Raw genomic sequence first — 20246 nt, 5'->3', positions numbered from 1 at the left:
TTTCCCCATTTAGTAAAACAGTCCAGACAGAAATGTGTTTTAACATGTTTCACATGTTTGTTCTAAGCATAAAGCTATATTGTTCTTATGGACTTTCAATATTTATCTTATGGATTATCTTGATTGGTACAATACCATACATTTACATTTTAATGTTGTGAAGAAGGAAAGATATTAGGCATAGTGTTTTAACTAATGGTATACATAGACTAAACATGAAAAAGCAGCATCTGTTCAACAGTTTAATCTGCACAGAGCTGGTCGATTTTTAAAATGGGGCATAAATGCATTTACAGATTATAAACAATTGCATGGTACTCCATTAACTATATTTCTTTTGTATCAATTGTAATGTTTGGTATTAACTTGTTATTTGAATAAATGAACACTAAACAGATTTGTTGTATTTGAGTTGAAAATCTTGGAAAGCACCATTTGACATCTTTCCGGTCATGATTATATTCATTATACTCGGGCTACTAAGAAAGTTAACAAATTAATTCTCACAACACATAAGTAACCTGTAGACATCAAAGTATATGGATGAAGTTAATTTTAAATGACTTTTCTGACAACTTGAAGGTAATATGTTGCAAGGAATGTTTTGTAGGCCTTTGGTTTTTGTTTTGGGTCTTTAGTTTTACTATTGTGACACTGTAGCAGGGCATTTACCACCATAATACTACTATCAAAAAAATCTATGTGGGTTTTTCAAAATCAAATCATGATAAATGTTTTCTTTTTTTCCTACATGTGTTCAAAATTATTTTTCCTAGCATATATCATAGAAAGCATGATGGTAATGAGGAGCAATCCATGGTTTTCCATGGTTTCTGTGGTCTTAAAATAGCACTGATAAACCTATTGTTACAATGCAAGAAATAAAATTGCCATTGCCATGGTAACTATATATTTCACCAAATTACCATCACTGCATTTATAGCCTTCCCTGAAATCATCATACATTTGATGTCTTTAAATAGTGTCGTTTTATTTTTTTAGTTTATCCATTTGAAAGTGCAGTGACTAATGTCAAGTGACAGTTTTATTGTTGTGCTAACAGCTGTGCTATTTTAGCAGAATTTATAGTGATGCAAAACATTTGGGCACTTTTTTGAGTAGTAAATTTGATTAGTGATTTTTAGTGAATGTACAAAGTCCATCTGGAATTCACACAGGGGTCCTAGCAGACCAAATATAGTAATGACTATAAAGTGTAATAATAAATCTTTATTTTGAATCTGCATCTATTGTTTTATCACTTCACCGCTAAAAAATAAATAAAATTATAATACAAGAAAATTGCATGATTTCCACTACAAATACCATTACCAACATCACAAACCATTAACTATATATATATATATATATATATATATATATACAACCCGAATTCCGGAAAAGTTGGGACGTTTTTTAAATTTTAATAAAATGAAAACTAAAGGAATTTCAAATCACATGAGCCAATATTTTATTCACAATACTGAGGAATTTTACACTTTTATCCACTTAATTAGCTCATTTAAAATTTAATGCCTGCTACAGGTCTCAAAAAAGTTGGCACGGGGGCAACAAATGGCTAAAAAAGCAAGCAGTTTTGAAAAGATTCAGCTGGGAAAACATCTAGTGATTAATTAAGTTAATTGATATCAGGTCTGTAACATGATTAGCTATAAAAGCTTTGTCTTAGAGAAGCAGAGTCTCTCAGAAGTAAAGATGGGCAGAGGCTCTCCAATCTGTGAAAGACTGCGTAAAAAAATTGTGGAAAACTTTAAAAACAATGTTCCTCAACGTCAAATTGCAAAGGCTTTGCAAATCTCATCATCTACAGTGCATAACATCATCAAAAGATTCAGAGAAACTGGAGAAATCTCTGTGCGTAAGGGACAAGGCCGGAGACCTTTATTGGATGCCCGTGGTCTTCGGGCTCTCAGACACTGCATCACTCATCGGCATGATTGTGTCAATGACATTACTAAATGGGCCCAGGAATACTTTCAGAAACCACTGTCGGTAAACACAATCCGCCGTGCCATCAGCAGATGCCAACTAAAGCTCTATCATGCAAAAAGGAAGCCATATGTGAACATGGTCCAGAAGCGCCGTCGTGTCCTGTGGGCCAAGGCTCATTTAAAATGGACTATTTCAAAGTGGAATAGTGTTTTATGGTCAGACGAGTCCAAATATGACATTCTTTTTGGAAATCACGGACGCTGTGTCCTCCGGGCTAAAGAGGAGGGAGACCTTCCAGCATGTTATCAGCGTTCAGTTCAAAAGCCAGCATCTCTGATGGTATGGGGGTGCATAAGTGCATACGGTATGGGCAGCTTGCATGTTTTGGAAGGCTCTGTGAATGCTGAAAGGTATATAAAGTTTTTAGAGCAACATATGCTTCCCTCCAAACAACGTCTATTTCAGGGAAGGCCTTGTTTATTTCAGCAGGACAATGCAAAACCACATACTGCAGCTATAACAACAGCATGGCTTCGTCGTAGAAGAGTCCGGGTGCTAACCTGGCCTGCCTGCAGTCCAGATCTTTCACCTATAGAGAACATTTGGCGCATCATTAAACGAAAAATACGTCAAAGATGACCACAAACTCTTCAGCAGCTGGAAATCTATATGAGGCAAGAATGGGACCAAATTCCAACAGCAAAACTCCAGCAACTCATAGCCTCAATGCCCAGACGTCTTCAAACTGTTTTGAAAAGAAAAGGAGACGCTACACCATGGTAAACATGCCCCGTCCCAACTATTTTGAGACCTGTAGCAGAAATCAAAATTGAAATGAGCTCATTTTGTGAATAAAATTGTAAACTTTATCAGTTTAAACATTTGCTATGTTATCTATGTTCTATTGTGAATAAAATATTGGCTCATGTGATTTGAAAGTATTTTAGTTTTCCCCACTTTTCCGGAATTCGGGTTGTATATATATATATATATATATATATATATATATATATATATATATATATATATAGTTATATATATATATATATATATATATATATATATATATATATATATATATAGTTATATTGTGTATATATTGTGTTATATTATTTGTTTTTAAATTATTAATTATGTTTTTTAAAGTTCTTGAAAGTTAAGTTTATAAAGTTATGGGTTATGCGTAGAAATACAGCGCCACTGTTCCATCTCTGGCTGTTTGTTGTGCTGGAGTGGAATGCAATGTGCCTCCGTGGCGATAGGGGCCGCTAGTACATCTGAGCCGCTCACTGTTCCAGGCCAGCCGTTAGTGAGGAAGGCTACTACGGATATTACGGCAATTTCTACGGAGTAGAAGAGATAAACAAACATGTAATATTATACGTAAGGCTTTTTTCAATCAAAATCCATCCAATCTTTATCCTATACATTTTCTTCGAATTTTTCTCAGCGTCGTCACTTTTCACAGCGACCGGTGAAAGAAATTAATCTTCTTTCGAGCAAAACGAAGTTGTCTTGCCAATCCAAAAGAAGGACGATGGCTGGAAAAATGGCGTGAAACGATGAGCTTTACCGCTTTCTTTATCTGACTGCTGTCAGAGGTAATTTACACTCTTATTATACAGTTTATGATAAAACAAACGCTTTATTTTAAACGAATTCTGTCAAGTTTTTGCACCCATTTGACTTATGTAATATAATAAATGTGTTTGTAATGTGTAGCTCTGTATTTTGAGGATTTGTGATGCAGTTTGCTGTTTATAGTATGGTACTTAAGTAATATAACATAATAATAATACTTAATAATACTTAAGGTCTTTCTTAAATTGGAAAACTATAAACATATTTCCCAGTTCACAATTAACATGGTATGTAACATTGTATGTAACTAATCCATGTTTTTCCCACTTTTGTTTTTTTAGACAAGTTTCTGTGATCATCCCTAAACCCTAAAGGGAGACTGTCTGGACTGTGATTCATTTGCTCCTAAGTTCACTTGAATTAGACGTCTAAAGTCATGGCTTGGGCTCTGAAACTCCCTCTGGCCGATGAGGTGATCGAGTCTGGTCTGGTCCAGGACTTTGATGCCAGTCTGTCAGGGATCGGGCAAGAGCTTGGAGCTGGAGCTTACAGCATGAGGTCAGTCTGTGTACTAACATAGTCTCTTTTATGTTTAGGGATGTTTAGGTCATTTCAGATTATTGGTGTGTTTTGAGACCAGTGGTGCTCGATAAATGTCATCCTCTGTTGAATTGTAGCTCTTTAAAGTACTGTATGTTCGGTTCATTTTTGAGAAGTGTTGTTTAATCTGTTTTACATGCTTATTACTATGTCAAAGCCAACAACTTCTGCTGGGCTGTTTAGAATGTCATGATGAATGTGTTTTGGCACATTTAGTGCCTGATCTTCCAGAGAGGCACACTCTGTGTCTTGTATTCTCTTACATAACTGTTGTGCAGAAAATAACCATTTAGAAAAGTATAGGTCTGTTTGTGCAGGTTTTATCGTGTGCAGACTTCGATGGAGTCTTTTATTCCATATTTAGTGTTTCATACATGTTTTGATTTACTGACAAATTTAATTTCTGTATGACATGAGTTTATAGTTTATAAGACAAGTTTATAAAACAGTTTATAAAACAAAAATAGATTTTTGATTTTAAATGGTTCAAGTAAAATGCATTCCCATGTTGATAGACAGAGTCTAGCCTCATTAGTTGGTCTCCGGGTAACAAAATAGTTGTGTGTTATAAACCACATGTTCCAGTCCTGCTTTGCCATCTGTGATGATTTATTGAAAGATGTTTGAGTATCATTAGAAATGTGCCTTTTGAGCTTTTGAAATGTAGCTGTATGGTAAACCAAAAATGGTAAAATGTATAATTTTTCTCTTTTTTCTTTCTCTTGTTGTGTTGCAGTGATGTGCTAGCTCTCCCCATCTTTAAACAGGAGGAGTCTAATTTACCTCCGGAAAGTGACAATAAGATTCTTCCCTTCCAGTATGTACTGTGTGCCGCCACCTCTCCTGCTGTCAAACTACATGATGAGACGCTCACCTACCTCAATCAAGGTCTGATCTGCAACACTGGCTGAGGAACATCTGAACTTTCCTTAGCTTTTATGTTAGATGTCAATATAAATCTATTACACTGAAAACAAATGGTATAGAAACCGTTTTTTCCCCACAGAAATTGGTTGAAAATTTCTCAAACAATTACAAAGACATAGCAAGTTGCACATTGAATTAAACATGAAATTTTAAAATTATAAAAAACTGAATTAGTATTTTCTTGTAAATCGTGCTCCGATAATCTTTGTTTTATTTATAACTTTGAAAATGTTTTTTTTTTACAGTGTTATACACAAACAAACATTCATGTTAATAGTTTATTAAAATGAACAAATTAAGTAAAAAGGTTTGTGCTTCTGAAGATTTAGAAAAAGGTCAGTGCATTAATTAAATCATTCATTTATTTATTACAAAGAAATAATTTTGTTCAGCAAGGATGCATATTAAATTGACCAAAACTGACAGCGAAGACATTTATATGGTTCCAAAAGACTAAGTAAATTTATAAAATAATCCTGAAAAATGTATTAAAGGTTTCCACAAAAATGTTGTGATTACAGGAAAACAATGATTACAGGAAATATTTCTTAAGCCGCAAATCAGCATATCAGAATGATTTCTAAAGTATCTTGCTACTCGAGTAATGATGCTAAAAATTTAGTTTTGTGATGACAGGAATAAATTGCACTTTCAAATATATTAAAATTGAAAACATATATTCATAATATTTTACAATATTGCTGTATTTACCATATATCTGTTGAAAAATCGCTGCCTTGGTTAGCATAAGATACATTTTTCCAATAAAAATTTTGCTGACCCCAAACTTTTGAACAGTTGTGTACTTATATATACACTACCATTCAAAAGTTTGGGATCAGAACGATTTTTATGTTTTTTTAAGGAGTTTCTTATGCTCATCAAGGCTGCATTTATTTGATCTAAAATACAGGGAAAAAACATAATATTGTGATATATTATTACAATGTAAAAAATTTTTCTGTTTTAATATACATTAAAATCTAATTTATTCCTGTGATGTAAAGCTGAATTTTCAGCATCATTACTCCAGTTTTCAGTGTCACATTTTCTGTCAGAAATTATTCTAATATGCTGATTTATTATCAGTGCTGGAAACTCTTGTGCTGCTTAATATTTATTTTTAAACGTGATACTTTATTTATTTATTTTTTATATATAAATTCTTTGATGAATAAATAGTTAAAAAGACTTATTTAAAATAGAAATCTTTGCTAACAATATACACTACAGTTCAAAAGTTTCGGGTCAGTAAAATTTTTATTCTTTCTCTTTTTGAAAGAAGTAAAAACTTTTATTCAGCAAGGATGCTTTAAATTGTTAATAAGTGATAGCAAAGATTTATATTGTTAGAAAAGATTTATATTTTGAATAAATACTGTTCTTTTGAACTTTTTATTCATCAAAGAATCCAGTTTCCAAAAAAATATTTGGCAGGACAACTGTTGCCAACATTAATAATTTTAATAATACATCAGCCTATTAGAATGATTTCTTAAGGATCATGTGACACTTTATACTGGAGTAATGGCTGGTAGAAATTCAGCTTTGCATCATAGAAATAAGTTATATTTTAAAGGATATTAAAATAGAAATCATTATTTTATATTGTAATATCATTTTGCAAGATTGTTTTTTTTCTGTATTTTTGATCAAATAAATGCAGCCTTGTTGAGCATAAAACATGCATATATATCTTAACAACGTCTGTTCACGTTTACTTTCAATGTATGGAATAAATATTTTACTAGTATTGCTGAATTTTTCCCCCATCGGCTGCAGGACAGTCTTATGAGATTCGAATGCTGGACAATCGGAAAATGGGGGAACTTCCTGAGATCAATGGGAAAATGGTGAAGGTGAGGATTTGCCGGCTGTTCTTTCTAATCCCCCATAATTCATGCTTCCCACATACAGGATTATGCTCGCATCAAGGCTGAATCACTTTAGCTGTTGAGAATCCTTTAAGTGTTCTGCTTAATCTTGCTGTTTTATATCTAAAGAGAGCTTGCTGAATCATATGTGCTTCTTGTGACTTATCTCTACCACTGTTTTTCTTGTGGTTACTTCCTACAGAGCATCATCCGCGTCGTGTTTCATGATCGCCGCCTTCAGTACACTGAACACCAGCAGCTGGAGGGCTGGCGCTGGAACAGACCGGGAGACAGAATCCTTGATTTAGGTAAATATTGTGACCCTCTGCTAACACAAAGTGTAAAATCAGTAGTATAATAAGATGACTGTGAATAATTAGCACTTAAAGATACGTTTGCTGCCAATTTGTCAGTGTTGTGGAACTGCAGGAATTAGACTTTAATAACATGCTTACAACTGAAATCCTCAGATATCCCGATGTCGGTGGGGGTGGTTGATCCCAGGGCAAACCCTACACAGCTCAATACTGTGGAGTTCCTCTGGGACCCCTCGAAAAGGACCTCTGTGTTTATTCAGGTATCATAGACTGCTTTTGCTGACCTCAAGAACAGCTTTCCTATACACTGTGAGTGGAGCCTTAAAAATCCCAACACGAGGTTTCACGTTTGTGTTTGTGTGTCTTTAATTTATCCACTCATACACACTCGATGTATTTTGTCAATGTCATTAGGAAGGATTTTGACTGTGTTAAAGGGATAGTTCATCCAAAAATTACAAAACCGTATGACTGACGTTCTTTTTGTGGAACACCAAAGAAGATATTTTGAGGAATATGTCAACTGTTTTTGTCAACACATACAGTTTTCTAAGTTTTTATTTATTTTAAATATCATCATCACTGATTCTTATTATTGCCTTTTTCGTTTAGGTCCATTGTATAAGCACAGAGTTCACCATGCGTAAGCATGGAGGAGAGAAGGGAGTGCCGTTTCGTATTCAAATTGACACTTTCAAGGAGAATGAGGCCGGGGAGTACACTGAGCATCTGCACTCCGCCAGCTGCCAAATTAAAGTTTTTAAGGTGGGCAGGCCTCTGATAAACATTTACAATGTGATAATGCAAGTTTCAATGCAAGTACTGTTCATTTGTGCAGCATCATTTTTGTGTAATCTTGCAACCGAAACCAGATCTTCTTAGAAAATGAGATTCTAGTACAAGGTTTGTTTTATGTTCAGCCTAAAGGTGCGGACAGAAAGCAGAAAACAGACAGAGAAAAAATGGAGAAACGAGCACCGCAGGAAAAGGAAAAATACCAGCCTTCATATGAAACCACCATTCTCACTGAGGTGTGTATCTGCTTCCTTGGAAAACATGAGTTTGTCATGAATAGATTTTGGTTTCATTCTAATATTAACGTTTTTAATTTAATATTTTTATAATATTTAAAACAATTATACTTAAAAAAAAAATGTATTTATAGCATTATTTTAATATTTGTATTTTTTTAAATAGCTTTTTAATATGTGAATTATTATTTGGTGTATTGTGTATTTATTCAGTTCTCTTTATTGCCTGGAAAACATGGGTTTTAGTAATTCATATTTAATTAGTCTCTGTTATTAGTTAGATAATTTAATGTATTATTGATATTTTTAGGATTTTTATTTACAATTATTATATTAGTATATTTATAATAAAAACCTTTTTTTTCCCTCCCATTTGATTTTGATTGTGATATCTGTTGTTTTGTATTTATCCAGTGCTCTCCGTGGCCTGAGATTACATACGTCAACAATTCCCCATCACCAGGTTTCAACAGCACCCACAACAGCTTTCCTGTGAATGAAGGGTAGGAAACATTCATCAGCATTGTCTGAGCTTTATATTGCTAAAGCTAAATAGAATATTGAATAGGAAAATAGCATTTTCGATTAAAAACTATGCAGTCATTTGTCTTCTTTGGAATCACATTTACTTTCATCTAATGGCTTATGGTTTTGCCTTGCAGAAATGGTTCACCCACTCACCAGCCGGAGCCTGTGGCACAGTTAGCAGATGTGAGTGTGTCTGTGTTCATCTTCTCTCATATTTGAGATTCACTGCTCTCAGTAACATTCATTAAATGTTTGTAGTCACATTCTAGGATCAGCATCACTCTGTCCACATACATACATATATACACATGAGATATGAAAGGCAAACTACTACAAACTGAGACATGGTCTTGGTTAGATTCATTCCAGTTTTCTCTTGTGTGTTCTCATTTATGCATTCTACATTTTCTCATTTGAACAATGTTTTATGTTTGTACAAGCAAATGTATCTGTGTACCATTTGCATTTGTGTGGGATTTAGTTCATAACTGATCTTAATATCCACTTAACTAGTTAAGTAGTTGAGCTGTGTTGGTCAATAGCTATACCATTCAGTATAGTGTGTGTGTGTGTGTGTGTGTGTGTGTGTGTGTGTGTGTGTGTGTGTGTGTGTGTGTGTGTGTGTGTGTGTGTGTGTGTGTGTGTGTGAAGGCATGCTCTATGCTTCCATGTACATTTTTAATGTTAGGAGAACTCCAATCTTACATCAAAGACCCTTTGTTTCCATTCATATTGTTGAAGCTGCTATTATAAAGTTAGTGTTTTGTTGCTTTTGCATGTTCATTAGCACATTTCAGAGTGTATGTTGCCTTTTGTAGCTTTTTTTTGTTGTTTTGTTAGAACTAATAGTTTATAATATAGCATAGGGATGTGGGTGGGCAGTATGACCTAAGTATTAGTTAGTTATTTTTTCTGGAAATTCAACCCAAAAATGATTGTTTTATATTTATGTAATATAATTAATTTAATTTTGATGTAAGGTTTATATATATATATATATATATATATATATATACAGTACAGACCAAAAGTTTGGAAACATTTATATTTTTAATGTTTTTGAAAGAAGTTTCTTCTGCTCATCAAGCCTGCATTTATTTGATCAAAAATACTGAAAAAACAGTAATATTGTGAAATATTATTAAAACTTAAAATAATAGTTTTCTATTTGAATATGCTTTAAAAAAATAATTTATTCCTGTGATGCAAAGCTGAATTTTCAGCATCATTACTCCAGCCTTCAGTGTCACATGTAACATCCAGTCTATCACATGATCATTTAGAAATCATTCTAATATTCTGATTTATTATGAGTGTTGGAAACAGTTCTGCTGTCTAATATATTTGATGAATAAAAGGTTAAAAAGAACTGCATTTATTCAAAATAAAAAAAATTCTAATAATATATATTCTGATAATATATTTTCTTTACTATCACTTTTTATCAATTTAACACATCCTTGCTGAATAAAAGTATTGATTTTATTTAAAAAAAAAAAAAGAAAGAAAGAAAAAAAATTACTGACCCCCAATTACTGACCAGTAGTGTATATTGTTATTATAAAATATTTATATTTTAAAAACATAGCTTCTTTTTTTTTTTTTTTACTTTTAATTCATCAAAGTATCCTAAAAAAGTATCATATGTTCTGAAAAAATATTAAGCAGCAGAACTGTTTCCAACTTTGATAATGAATCATCATATTAGAATGATTTCTAAAGGATCATGTGATAATGATCTTAAAAATTCAGCTTTGCATCACAGAAATAAATGATAATTTAAACCATAATAAATTTAAAAACAATTATTTTAAATTGTAATAATATATCACAATATTAATTTTTTTTTTCTGTATTTTTGATCAAATAAATGCAGGCTTGATGAGCAGAAGAAACTTCTTTCAAAAACATTAAAAATAGTAATGTTTCCAAACTTTTGGTCTGTACTGTGTATATATATATATATATATATACATACATACATAAAATGTATAAGTGTAAAATTGGTAAATTAAATCATTTGTAATGCTAAGTACTGAATGTAATTTTATTTTTTAAAAATTAAGCGTGCCACAGAAATACTACGACATAACATGATCTACAGTTGGACACATTTCTACTGTTATATTATCATACTGCTCAGCCCTTACATAATTAAAAAAAATAACACATTTACTTCTGTTCAAAAGTTTGGGCTACGTTTTTTTTTTTTTTTCCTGAAGGAAATCGGTACATTCATTCAGCAAAGATGCCTTTAATTAATCTTAAAAAGTGACTGGAACAAAATTTGTAATGTTACAAACGATTTTTATTTCAAACAAATGCTTTTCTATTGTTCAAAGAATACAAAAAAAATATCAGTGACACTGAAGATGAGTAATTTCTACTAAAAAATCAGCTTTGCCATCACGGTAATAAATATATTTTAATTATAATAATATAGAAAACAGATATTTTAAATAGGAATATTGTGAAATATAATTACTGCTTGTACTGTATTTTAAATGTATAAATGAAGCCTTGGTGAGATTTTAGTTTTGTTTGTTTTTTAACTTTTTTTTAAAAGCTTTCTTACCCCACACTTTTGAACAGTAGTGTGTGGATACAGGAACCAAATTAAATGTGAACAGCCTTAAATCAGCTTTTACAGGCTGATCTACAATAATCATTCAGTTTGGCACCTTTTCCTGGAACAAATCTATTTTGATTTCCTCATGCTTTTGTGATTGAATGTTGATAAACTGATAGCCTTTTAAAATGAATCCAAACCTTTATTTTTACATTAGTTTATATGCTGATGTTATGTGAGGTTTTAGCCCATTGTTTGTTTGCTTTTCCGTTTGTAACGTATAAGCCCCGTTAGTCACCACATGCTTCCTCATAACAAGATAATAACACTCGAGACAAATCTGAGATTTTAAAACTGAGAGACGTTCTGCCTTACAGTTGTCGTGCCACCTACTTACAAGAGACAGTGAAAGCAATCAGGTACATGAATTTATTTGCTAATTTGAATATGTTGAAATGTTTATTTGCCAAAGGTAACACTTGGTTGGTGTGCAAAGGTTGTATTAAATCTGTTTATGAACTCGGTTCAACTCAGGCTGGACAGTTTAAGGGGGAGTGTCTGACTTCAGTACAGGGACTGTACAATGGAAAAACAGACTTATTATGATCAGTTTATGGTCAGTGTGCTAAGGCCTATTTTGTCCTTTCTCTTTGCCCCCGAACAAACAGAATCTGTTGCCAACGGCAACGCCACAGGAAGCACAGCAGTGGCTCCATAGAAACCGTTTTTCACCATTCTGCCGTCTCTTCACAAACTTCTCGGGTAAAGGGACGATCAGGCTTACATAAGTGTGCATCACATTTCATACAGGCTTCTGCTCACTCAGCAACCATACAGTGCCCCACCATTCCTTACATCACTCTCATTCAGATGACACATGCCATGCTCTCCAATCTCATTCTCTCTTCATGGTGTTTTTAGAAAAAATTGAATGCACCTCTTGATTTCATATTACCTTTCAGAATAGTATGAAAAACAAATTCTAGTGTGAGTGTGTTAACGGTCCTTTGATGTTTCTCAGGGGCTGATCTGTTAAAACTGACCCGAGAGGATGTCATCCAGATCTGTGGACCCGCTGATGGTATTCGGCTATTTAATGCACTCAAAGGACGGTAAGAGTCCGCTGCAGTGATATTTTAGTTAACTAAAATTAAAACTATAAACACATTTGTTACTTTAAATAGTCAAGTCCCCATTCTTTATGTTGTGCTTTTTACAATGCAGATTGTGTCAAAGCAGCTTTACTTTATTAAACAGGGAAACAGTGTGATGTTCTCCTCTGGCCAGACAAAACCAGCCGTTTAATTCTAGGCTGCGACAAAGTCTGAAAAAAAAAAAACCTATAGATGTTTAAAAAGAAAAACTTAAAAGAAGACAAAACACCAAAATTTTACTCAAATTAATTTCAAAATCAAAAATATAAAAAATACAAATTAGTTCAAAATTGAAAAAAAAAGTGTCACAATGATACTAGAATAACACTAAATTATTTATGTAACACAGACACGTCTCTTATGCTTACTAAGGCTGCATTCAGTAGATAAAAAATTTACTAAAAATTGTAATATTGTTAAATATTATTACAATTTAAAATAACTGCTTTCTGTTGTAATACACTTTAAAATGTAATTTATCTCTGAGATATTAAAGCTGAATTTTCAGCAGCCATTGCGGCAAGTCTTATTGCTTTGTTTTCTGGAAACCGTGATTCATCACATTTTTGCTTTTATAAATATCCTTTTGTTCAGTTTCCATATTTAGCTTTTTTCTTGGCTGTTGATGTTTACACATACTGTGCATGTTCCTGTATAGGGTGGTCCGTCCAAGGCTCACCATCTATGTGTGCCAAGAGTCCCAACAGGCTCGTGAACAGCACCAGAAGCATGAGAACGGAGACGGGTCTAGCAACACCTTCTTTGGTGAGTTAGACATGAAGTATATTAAGATCAAACGTGATTACATTTGTGCTCAGTGTTTGTAGGAATAAAGTTTTACACCGGTTTCACACTGCAAGCGCGAACTGCACGTGAGCAGCGTGTATTTTTTTCACCGTGCATGTTAAGCAATGAGTGCATTCACACCGGCAGCAGGAGAAGCACGTGAGCGTCAAGCAGGAGCATCGCATGAGCAGCAGTGAAGTCAATTTTTGTTGCACGACTGATGGTCAATTAAAGTTACAACACACTTTTGATGGACAAAAGAAACATGATTTCTCACAAAACATGCTAATAATGCACTGAATAAGCATGTTTGGTGTGTTTTAACACGAAGTATGTCAGGGAAGAAAACGAAGAATCAAAAATATGTATTAAAGATTTACCCATTTTAACTTGTTTAATTGCCATATAAGCTAATTATAACTAAAAATATTTTATCAAACTCACAACGAACAATTCATCTTGCTCAGGATCTTAAATTTACAATGGAGAATATACATAAGAATTTCTTTTTCATACATTATTGATCGCTTCTGTAAATATTGCACACGTGTTCACTTATGATTGACTTGACAAACTTACGCCTTTTATTTATTTTCCATTCCACAGTTACAGAAACTGAGCTACAGACACAATAAATGCACCTTATAAAGATATTATGAACGCTCAGCGTTTTCACCTCGGTTAGAACAAACCTTTTCATTTTTTAAACGAATCTCTATGAACAAATAATGACTTAAAAACAATCGTATAAATCATATTGAGAGCTTCTAAGAAAAATATTAAGATTTAAATTACGATTGGCTAGAAATGCATAAAGCCTTTTTTTCAGCTCTACATAAATAAATTTTGAGATTCTTACTTGGCTTAACGAGTAGTTAAAATCCAAGTAATAATTCTAATTCTACAAAAACGGAGCTTAATCAAGTAATTTACATAGCCTAAAGAATATTGACAGCTTATAAGAAATGCACATGAATATTATGGACACACACTGAACTTGGTTAATAACACATCTGGGTAAGAGCCTATGGTTAACATATGTATTATTACATTTAAAAAAAAAAAAAAAAACAGTATAAACAGCACATTCTTATATTTGAGTATGACTGAAATGACATGATAGGAGCGATTTTCCCCTCACGCAAATTCCCGTGTTATAACTTTCAAGACTTCAAAACATTCAAGTTTATAACTTGACCAACCTCTAAAAACAAATTTATAACTGTCTTTTCAAAGAAATTTATAGCTTTGGAGCCGCTGCGATGACGCTGTACAAACGCTTCTAGTGTGTATACACTGGTACATCTGCAGTTACGCTCACATGCTGGTCAGGCGCCGTTCGCGCTCGAAACAGGTGTAAGGTGGCGATATTATTAGGGAATCATTTTTTTCTTTACCTGCACGGCCTGGTTATATCAGCAAAATAGAAAAGCTTAATAGAAAAGAGGCAGTAATGTTTTATTTTCTTTAAAATAATGTGCACTTACAATAAGACCTCTAGGACATGTGGTGAATGGGGTCAAATAATCAGGTAAAATAAATATCACGTCTGTATTGATTTCATGTCAAGATGTTTTGTTCAATTTTCAGATTTGTCACCCTTCTATCCTGTTATTATTTCAATGGCTTTCCCTTTTTTTCTGCAGTGGTTTGTTGGTTAAGGTCTCCTGTTTCTTTACCCCCATCTTAGTGTATCATGCTATCTATCTGGAGGAGTTAACAGCTGTGGAACTGACTGAAAAGTTGGCTCAGCTCTTCAGCATCTCTCCACGGCAGATCAGTCAGATCTTCAAGCAGGGACCCACTGGTATCCATGTGTTAGTCAGTGATGAGGTGAGGGCTTCCACAGGCTTTCTTTTTCTTCAGTGCTTAGGCCAGAGTTTCCCAAATGGGGTCATCTCTGATGAGAAGCCAATGATTGAATGGAATGTAAAATTAAAATAAAAAATGAGGCTATACAAGTAATGGAAATAAAATAGAAATAACAATATAGCTTGGAACAATTATCAAATCAAAGACTACAATTTAAATAAATAAGCATAGTCTTTTGCGCTGTGTGCACCTTGTTGCAAGTTCTGGAAACACAGTGTGCTTTTGGTTCTCTTTTTACACATTTGCATAATTTACAACATTTTCCACCAGTATCGCCCAAAATAAACATTTTACGATATGAAATGTTAAAAGCTTCAAGAGTTTGAATGTTTGAAAGGTAAGTGGTAAGAGATAGTTCACTCATTAATAAAATGTTGTCATTTACTCATCCTAAAGTTATTCCAAACCTGTTTGAGTTCCATTTTCTGTTGAACATAAAAGAAGAATGTGGCTAACTAAACAGTTGATGACTTCCATAGTATAGGAAAAAAATACCTTGGAAGTCAGTGGGGACCAACAACTGTTGGAAGTCATTCAGGTTTGGAACAATTTGAGGATGAGTAATTTTCTTTTGGTGATCCATCCCATAAGATATTAATATTGGTAACTTTTTAAAAATTTTAATTATCAAATATATATTTTTTTTTTGTTACAGTACAACTGTAATTTATAACAGTAATAGATTGGTGTCTTTAATATTAGGGTTCAAACTAATAATAGTAATAAGAAAGATCATGAAAAGAGGTCGTAGTTGGTTTCAGCAGTAGCAGAGATATTTTCGTATGTAAACTGTTAAAATCACCATACATGATAAATTAATTGCAATGTAGTTTTTTGGCCAAGTTTTGCAGCCCTATTTATGAATAAGTTTTAAATAAAAACAACCAAAATAAAGCATTTACTGAAAAAAGTTTCTATTTAATATTTAATCTGTTTGCCTTCTTGTCATTTGACTATTTGCCAAGAGAGAACTGTTAATAATGTTGTTAAATATTTGAAATATTTACTTGAAGGTGCTGTATGTAGGATTGACGCCGAGTGGTTGAACTAGGTATTGCAGTCCAAATTCAAAATATGGAGAGGGTTTTTTTCACCCAGCACCCCCTCCTCAGACTTGATGTACACGCGGGTACCCAGATTGATGACATCAACAGGAACGAGCGCACTTGATGATGAATGAAATGAAATGCGCTGTTTTCCTGCAACTGGCAACCCAGAATGTTGAAATACAATTGGGTAAACTGGCAGTGAACGGGTTTCACAAACCAAAACAAAGACATTCCGGCCAGGAACCAAATTTTCAAAGGAGAATAACTGACTTGAGCATTGTTTTTCAGATAAACAAGTATGTTAACTTAACTTCTTAAATATCTGCAAACTTATTATGGTATGGTTTAGTAGTCAAAAATGTACATACAGTACCTTTAATCTTCGGGGTTTATTCAAGTAAATGTTTTACGTACAAGCAGTTCGGTGGACAAAAAAAGTTTAGGAACCCCTGGTATAGTCACTTAACTTGCATTTCTTTGCGCTAACCTGTGCTCACTATAAGAACATTCCCTTCACTTTAAAAGTGTGGCAAAGATCACTTTACTGTTGAAATTTGCTTACTTGAACTTTGAAATTCATCCTCTAACAAATCCATGTTAAAGTTGTCCCTTAGGTCTCTGTCCCTAGAAGGCAGTAGTTTATTCAGGGACACAACAACGATGAGGCATGATAGTTATCCCAGGATTGTGACCCTCCATTTTCCAGTGCAACTTTAACCCTATTGCTACTTAATAGAGGGCAAGCTTACAGCTATTTTCACACTTTGTTTTGCTTTGTTTGATCTGAAGATGCATTGCAAGAAATGCAAGCTACTTACCGAAGGCCATTTCTGCAGAGCTTGCAGAATTTGCTGCTGTGCTTGCAATACATACATCGCTTGTCATCAATCCACCATTGATAGCAGTTCATTTTCACAAATCAGAGCAGATTGCTTTCATACCAATTGTACACCATACTGGAGTCCACAAAACCAAGTTTGCAAAACCAAATGCACTGAGTTTGGTACCAAAAGCTCAAGTGTGGAAAATAAGAGACAGCACTTGATTTTATCCATCAGTAATAGAACTTAGGCTAGACAGCATATTGAATTTATAATGGATGAAAACAAGGCTTTGAGGGATAGATTTACAGTCTTTACAATCGTAGGCACTCTATAAAAGGTCCTAGATCACACATTTTTTGACAAATCCCAGTTTCCAAAACTGTTTTATAGTTTTTGCCTACTAAAATGTATTTTTAAGAAAGATTTTTCATCAGCTGAACAATCGTATGTTGTACATTGATACTTATGTCCCTAACAGGATCATTTTCATTCCTCTCAAAAATGAAATATAATGCTGTTTAAGTATTGACTGGATTTATAAAATGGGCATTACATACCAGAATTGAGCATGATGTTTGTATAATAGGGTTGGAAAATAAGTGTGTGATTATAATAGGTGATTATTAAAGTTTTTGCTTAAAACCCACATCATCGATTGCTTGTAATAACCTCAGATTGTGATCTATAGTTGATTTTGATTTTATAATAGGCAGACATGCATTCTCTACTCAGTGGAGAATTAATAGAAATGATATTCTGTATATAGTATTTTCACATTCATTGTGAATTAAGACCAGGAATGTGTATAAGGAAATGAAAGCAAGACTTTTGTCTGGTGATGAATGCCATACTTCGCACAACATTACTTTTTTAGTTCAAAATCTACGTCAAAATCCAATCAACAGCCGATGAACAGAAACAAGTTTTTTTCTCATTCAATAATCAAATGTAGGTCTTGAAACAGAAGAAAAGATCTGATGCTACTTCTGTTTTATCACAACTTTAAGTAATATCTCTTAATCTTTATGTTCTCATTCGAACAGATGATTCAGAACTTTCAAGATGAGATGTGTTTTGTCCTGGACACAATGAAAGGTATGAGCAAGCCGGTTTTTTTCAAAGTATTGACAAGTTGAACCCACATGTCTTTGTTTCTAGGTAACCTGTGTTTTATAACTGTTACTCTTTCGATTGAATTTGCAGCTGAAACAAACGATGGCTATCACATCATTTTGAAGTGAAAACAAAGGATGAGGGGGAGTGAACAGGCCCCTTATGTTTTCCTTAAGATTCAACCCACAGCCCCTTCCCTGCACACTTCCTGGACCTCACCGAAGATCGTTTGGCTTGGAATAATAATGGAAAGGAAAAAAGGCACCTGACCCGTTTTGAAACCTCTGCTGTTTTATCCATGGAGCTTGTGCTGCCTTTTTCCTCCAATTTCCATTTCACTCCCAAAACAAATCGCAGAATTTCTATTTTACTAACTTTCTTTGCGTCAATTTGCTTTACCAGAAAAAAGTTCATAATGTGCTATGTACGGCCTTAGTGGCTCAAACAGAAAATTGGCTGCCGTTGAATACAGTATTATTTAGAGTTGTCTACCTGGATGTCACCCCCTGAGTATTTTAGCTGCATGTGCTATAATCCCATGTGAAGTGCAGTCCACATGCCTCAATGAACACATGCTTCATAAACAACATAAGTAGAAGGTTATGTCACAGAGATCCATGGTAGGCCCAGAGATTTCCAGGACACTTATGAAATTGCCTGTGTTTATGATGAACGTTATCGACAGTTCTCTCACCTGTGAGGAACAAGTAGACAGTCCCGTTCTTATGTTGTCCCACTCAATTTTAGCAGATGTTGTGAGGGACAGAATCAATTAAATTTGCTCTATACTGCCACTATTATCAAGTTCAGTTTTTATGGCAGGTTCATGGAGGGCGAGCAGTGTGACTAACGCATTGCTGCGCGAATCATTTATATTTTGTATGAGTTAATTGTTGATTTCTTAAGCCTTGTGGACGCGACTGACTGTTGGGCATGATATTAGGTTCTGTAGCTTTGATTCCTGGCGATTTTTCAAGTTTTGCTGCAAATGCACGTTATTTACAGGTGGGAGATGAATGGCAGCAGTGGGCATTATATACGTGCGTCTTTTTAATTTTTTTTATATTGTGCTTAAACCGCTCCCTCTTTTAGTTTTTTCATCGTTGCATATACTAAAATATTTTTTTCAAATGTTTTTGCAATTCAGATTTGCAAGACCACTATTTTATGGTATAAAAGAGAGATCATGTTTTACTTTCTTTTTGTTTCCTTTTGGATATGACCACTGATGTACTAATCTTTCAGGTCGGGTAAAGGAGAGAAACCTTGCACTGCGTGAGAACTGGTAGCCGTGTTAAGTGCTAGACGCAAACTAGACCAAGATGGTAAAGACGTGAGGTATTGTCTGTTGTGACCCTTTACCATGTCATTGCAATGATTAAAATGACTTACCTTGAAATTAGCTGTTTTGTTTTATGTTATATTAACTTTCTTCCTCACACAACTCTGTCTACAACCATTGTAAGAACTTAAAATGACTTAGAATTTATGAGGTGAAAATGCTTCACAAGGAATTTTGAATTTCACAAAAAAAATGGTTAACATTTGACCTCCATCAATATAGAAATATATTTTGCATAAAGGAAATTAAAAACATTTTCAAGACCATCAGTATTTTTCATTATTATTATTATGGCAAAATAATAATGAATAACTGTGTGACCCCAGCGTGTCCTTTTGTGAAATTTACCCGCCTATATATTTATAATTTATTTTTTATTGTCAGTCTCTCGCTAATAGTGTTTGACTACAGTTTAAAGTCAACCCGACTTAGTTTCCATGGAAACCGAGCTGTCAAAAAAAAGCGAGGACTACAAATAGGCCGAAATAGCATAGCGTAAATGTCATAGATGGGAAGTTTGTTTAAGGGACAGTTGCCCTTTATTGTTTTACACGCCTTGATCCCAAATATAACCACTCTGAGAAACAATATCCGTTTTCCTATCCATAAAGACAACGCGTCTCCCAATGCTAACGATGGGCTCTTTAGAACTACATTTCCCGGCATCCTCTACGCCGGTACTTCGATGACGTCACAACAAGTATATATGTGTCCCGTGCGGCATTC

At 33.9% G+C, this 20246-nt stretch overlaps 1 protein-coding gene across 3 annotated transcripts; it reads left to right on the top strand.

Moving 5' to 3' along the window:
• Positions 1–3190: 3190 nt before the first annotated feature.
• Positions 3191–19577, top strand: tfcp2 (transcription factor CP2). Of its 3 annotated transcripts, XM_059528197.1 has the most exons (18): positions 3191–3336; positions 3422–3554; positions 3876–4092; positions 4871–5022; positions 6844–6920; positions 7138–7243; positions 7406–7512; positions 7865–8017; positions 8173–8283; positions 8698–8786; positions 8946–8994; positions 11758–11799; positions 12049–12142; positions 12402–12492; positions 13193–13299; positions 15011–15153; positions 18109–18160; positions 18269–19577. In XM_059528197.1, the coding sequence occupies exons 3-18, from the start codon at positions 3971–3973 to the stop codon at positions 18304–18306; spliced, it is 1533 nt and encodes a 510-aa protein (XP_059384180.1). In that variant the 5' UTR covers positions 3191–3336; positions 3422–3554; positions 3876–3970; the 3' UTR covers positions 18307–19577. The 3 variants fall into 3 exon arrangements, with proteins under 3 accessions (XP_059384180.1, XP_059384182.1, XP_059384179.1); XM_059528196.1 differs by having other exon boundaries at positions 3261–3554; XM_059528199.1 differs by lacking the exon at positions 11758–11799 and having other exon boundaries at positions 3260–3554.
• Positions 19578–20246: the final 669 nt, after the last annotated feature.

Source organism: Carassius carassius, chromosome 37 (genome assembly GCF_963082965.1).
Source record: "Carassius carassius chromosome 37, fCarCar2.1, whole genome shotgun sequence".
NCBI lineage: Eukaryota > Metazoa > Chordata > Actinopteri > Cypriniformes > Cyprinidae > Carassius > Carassius carassius.
This window is presented reverse-complemented; position numbering and strand designations above follow the sequence as displayed.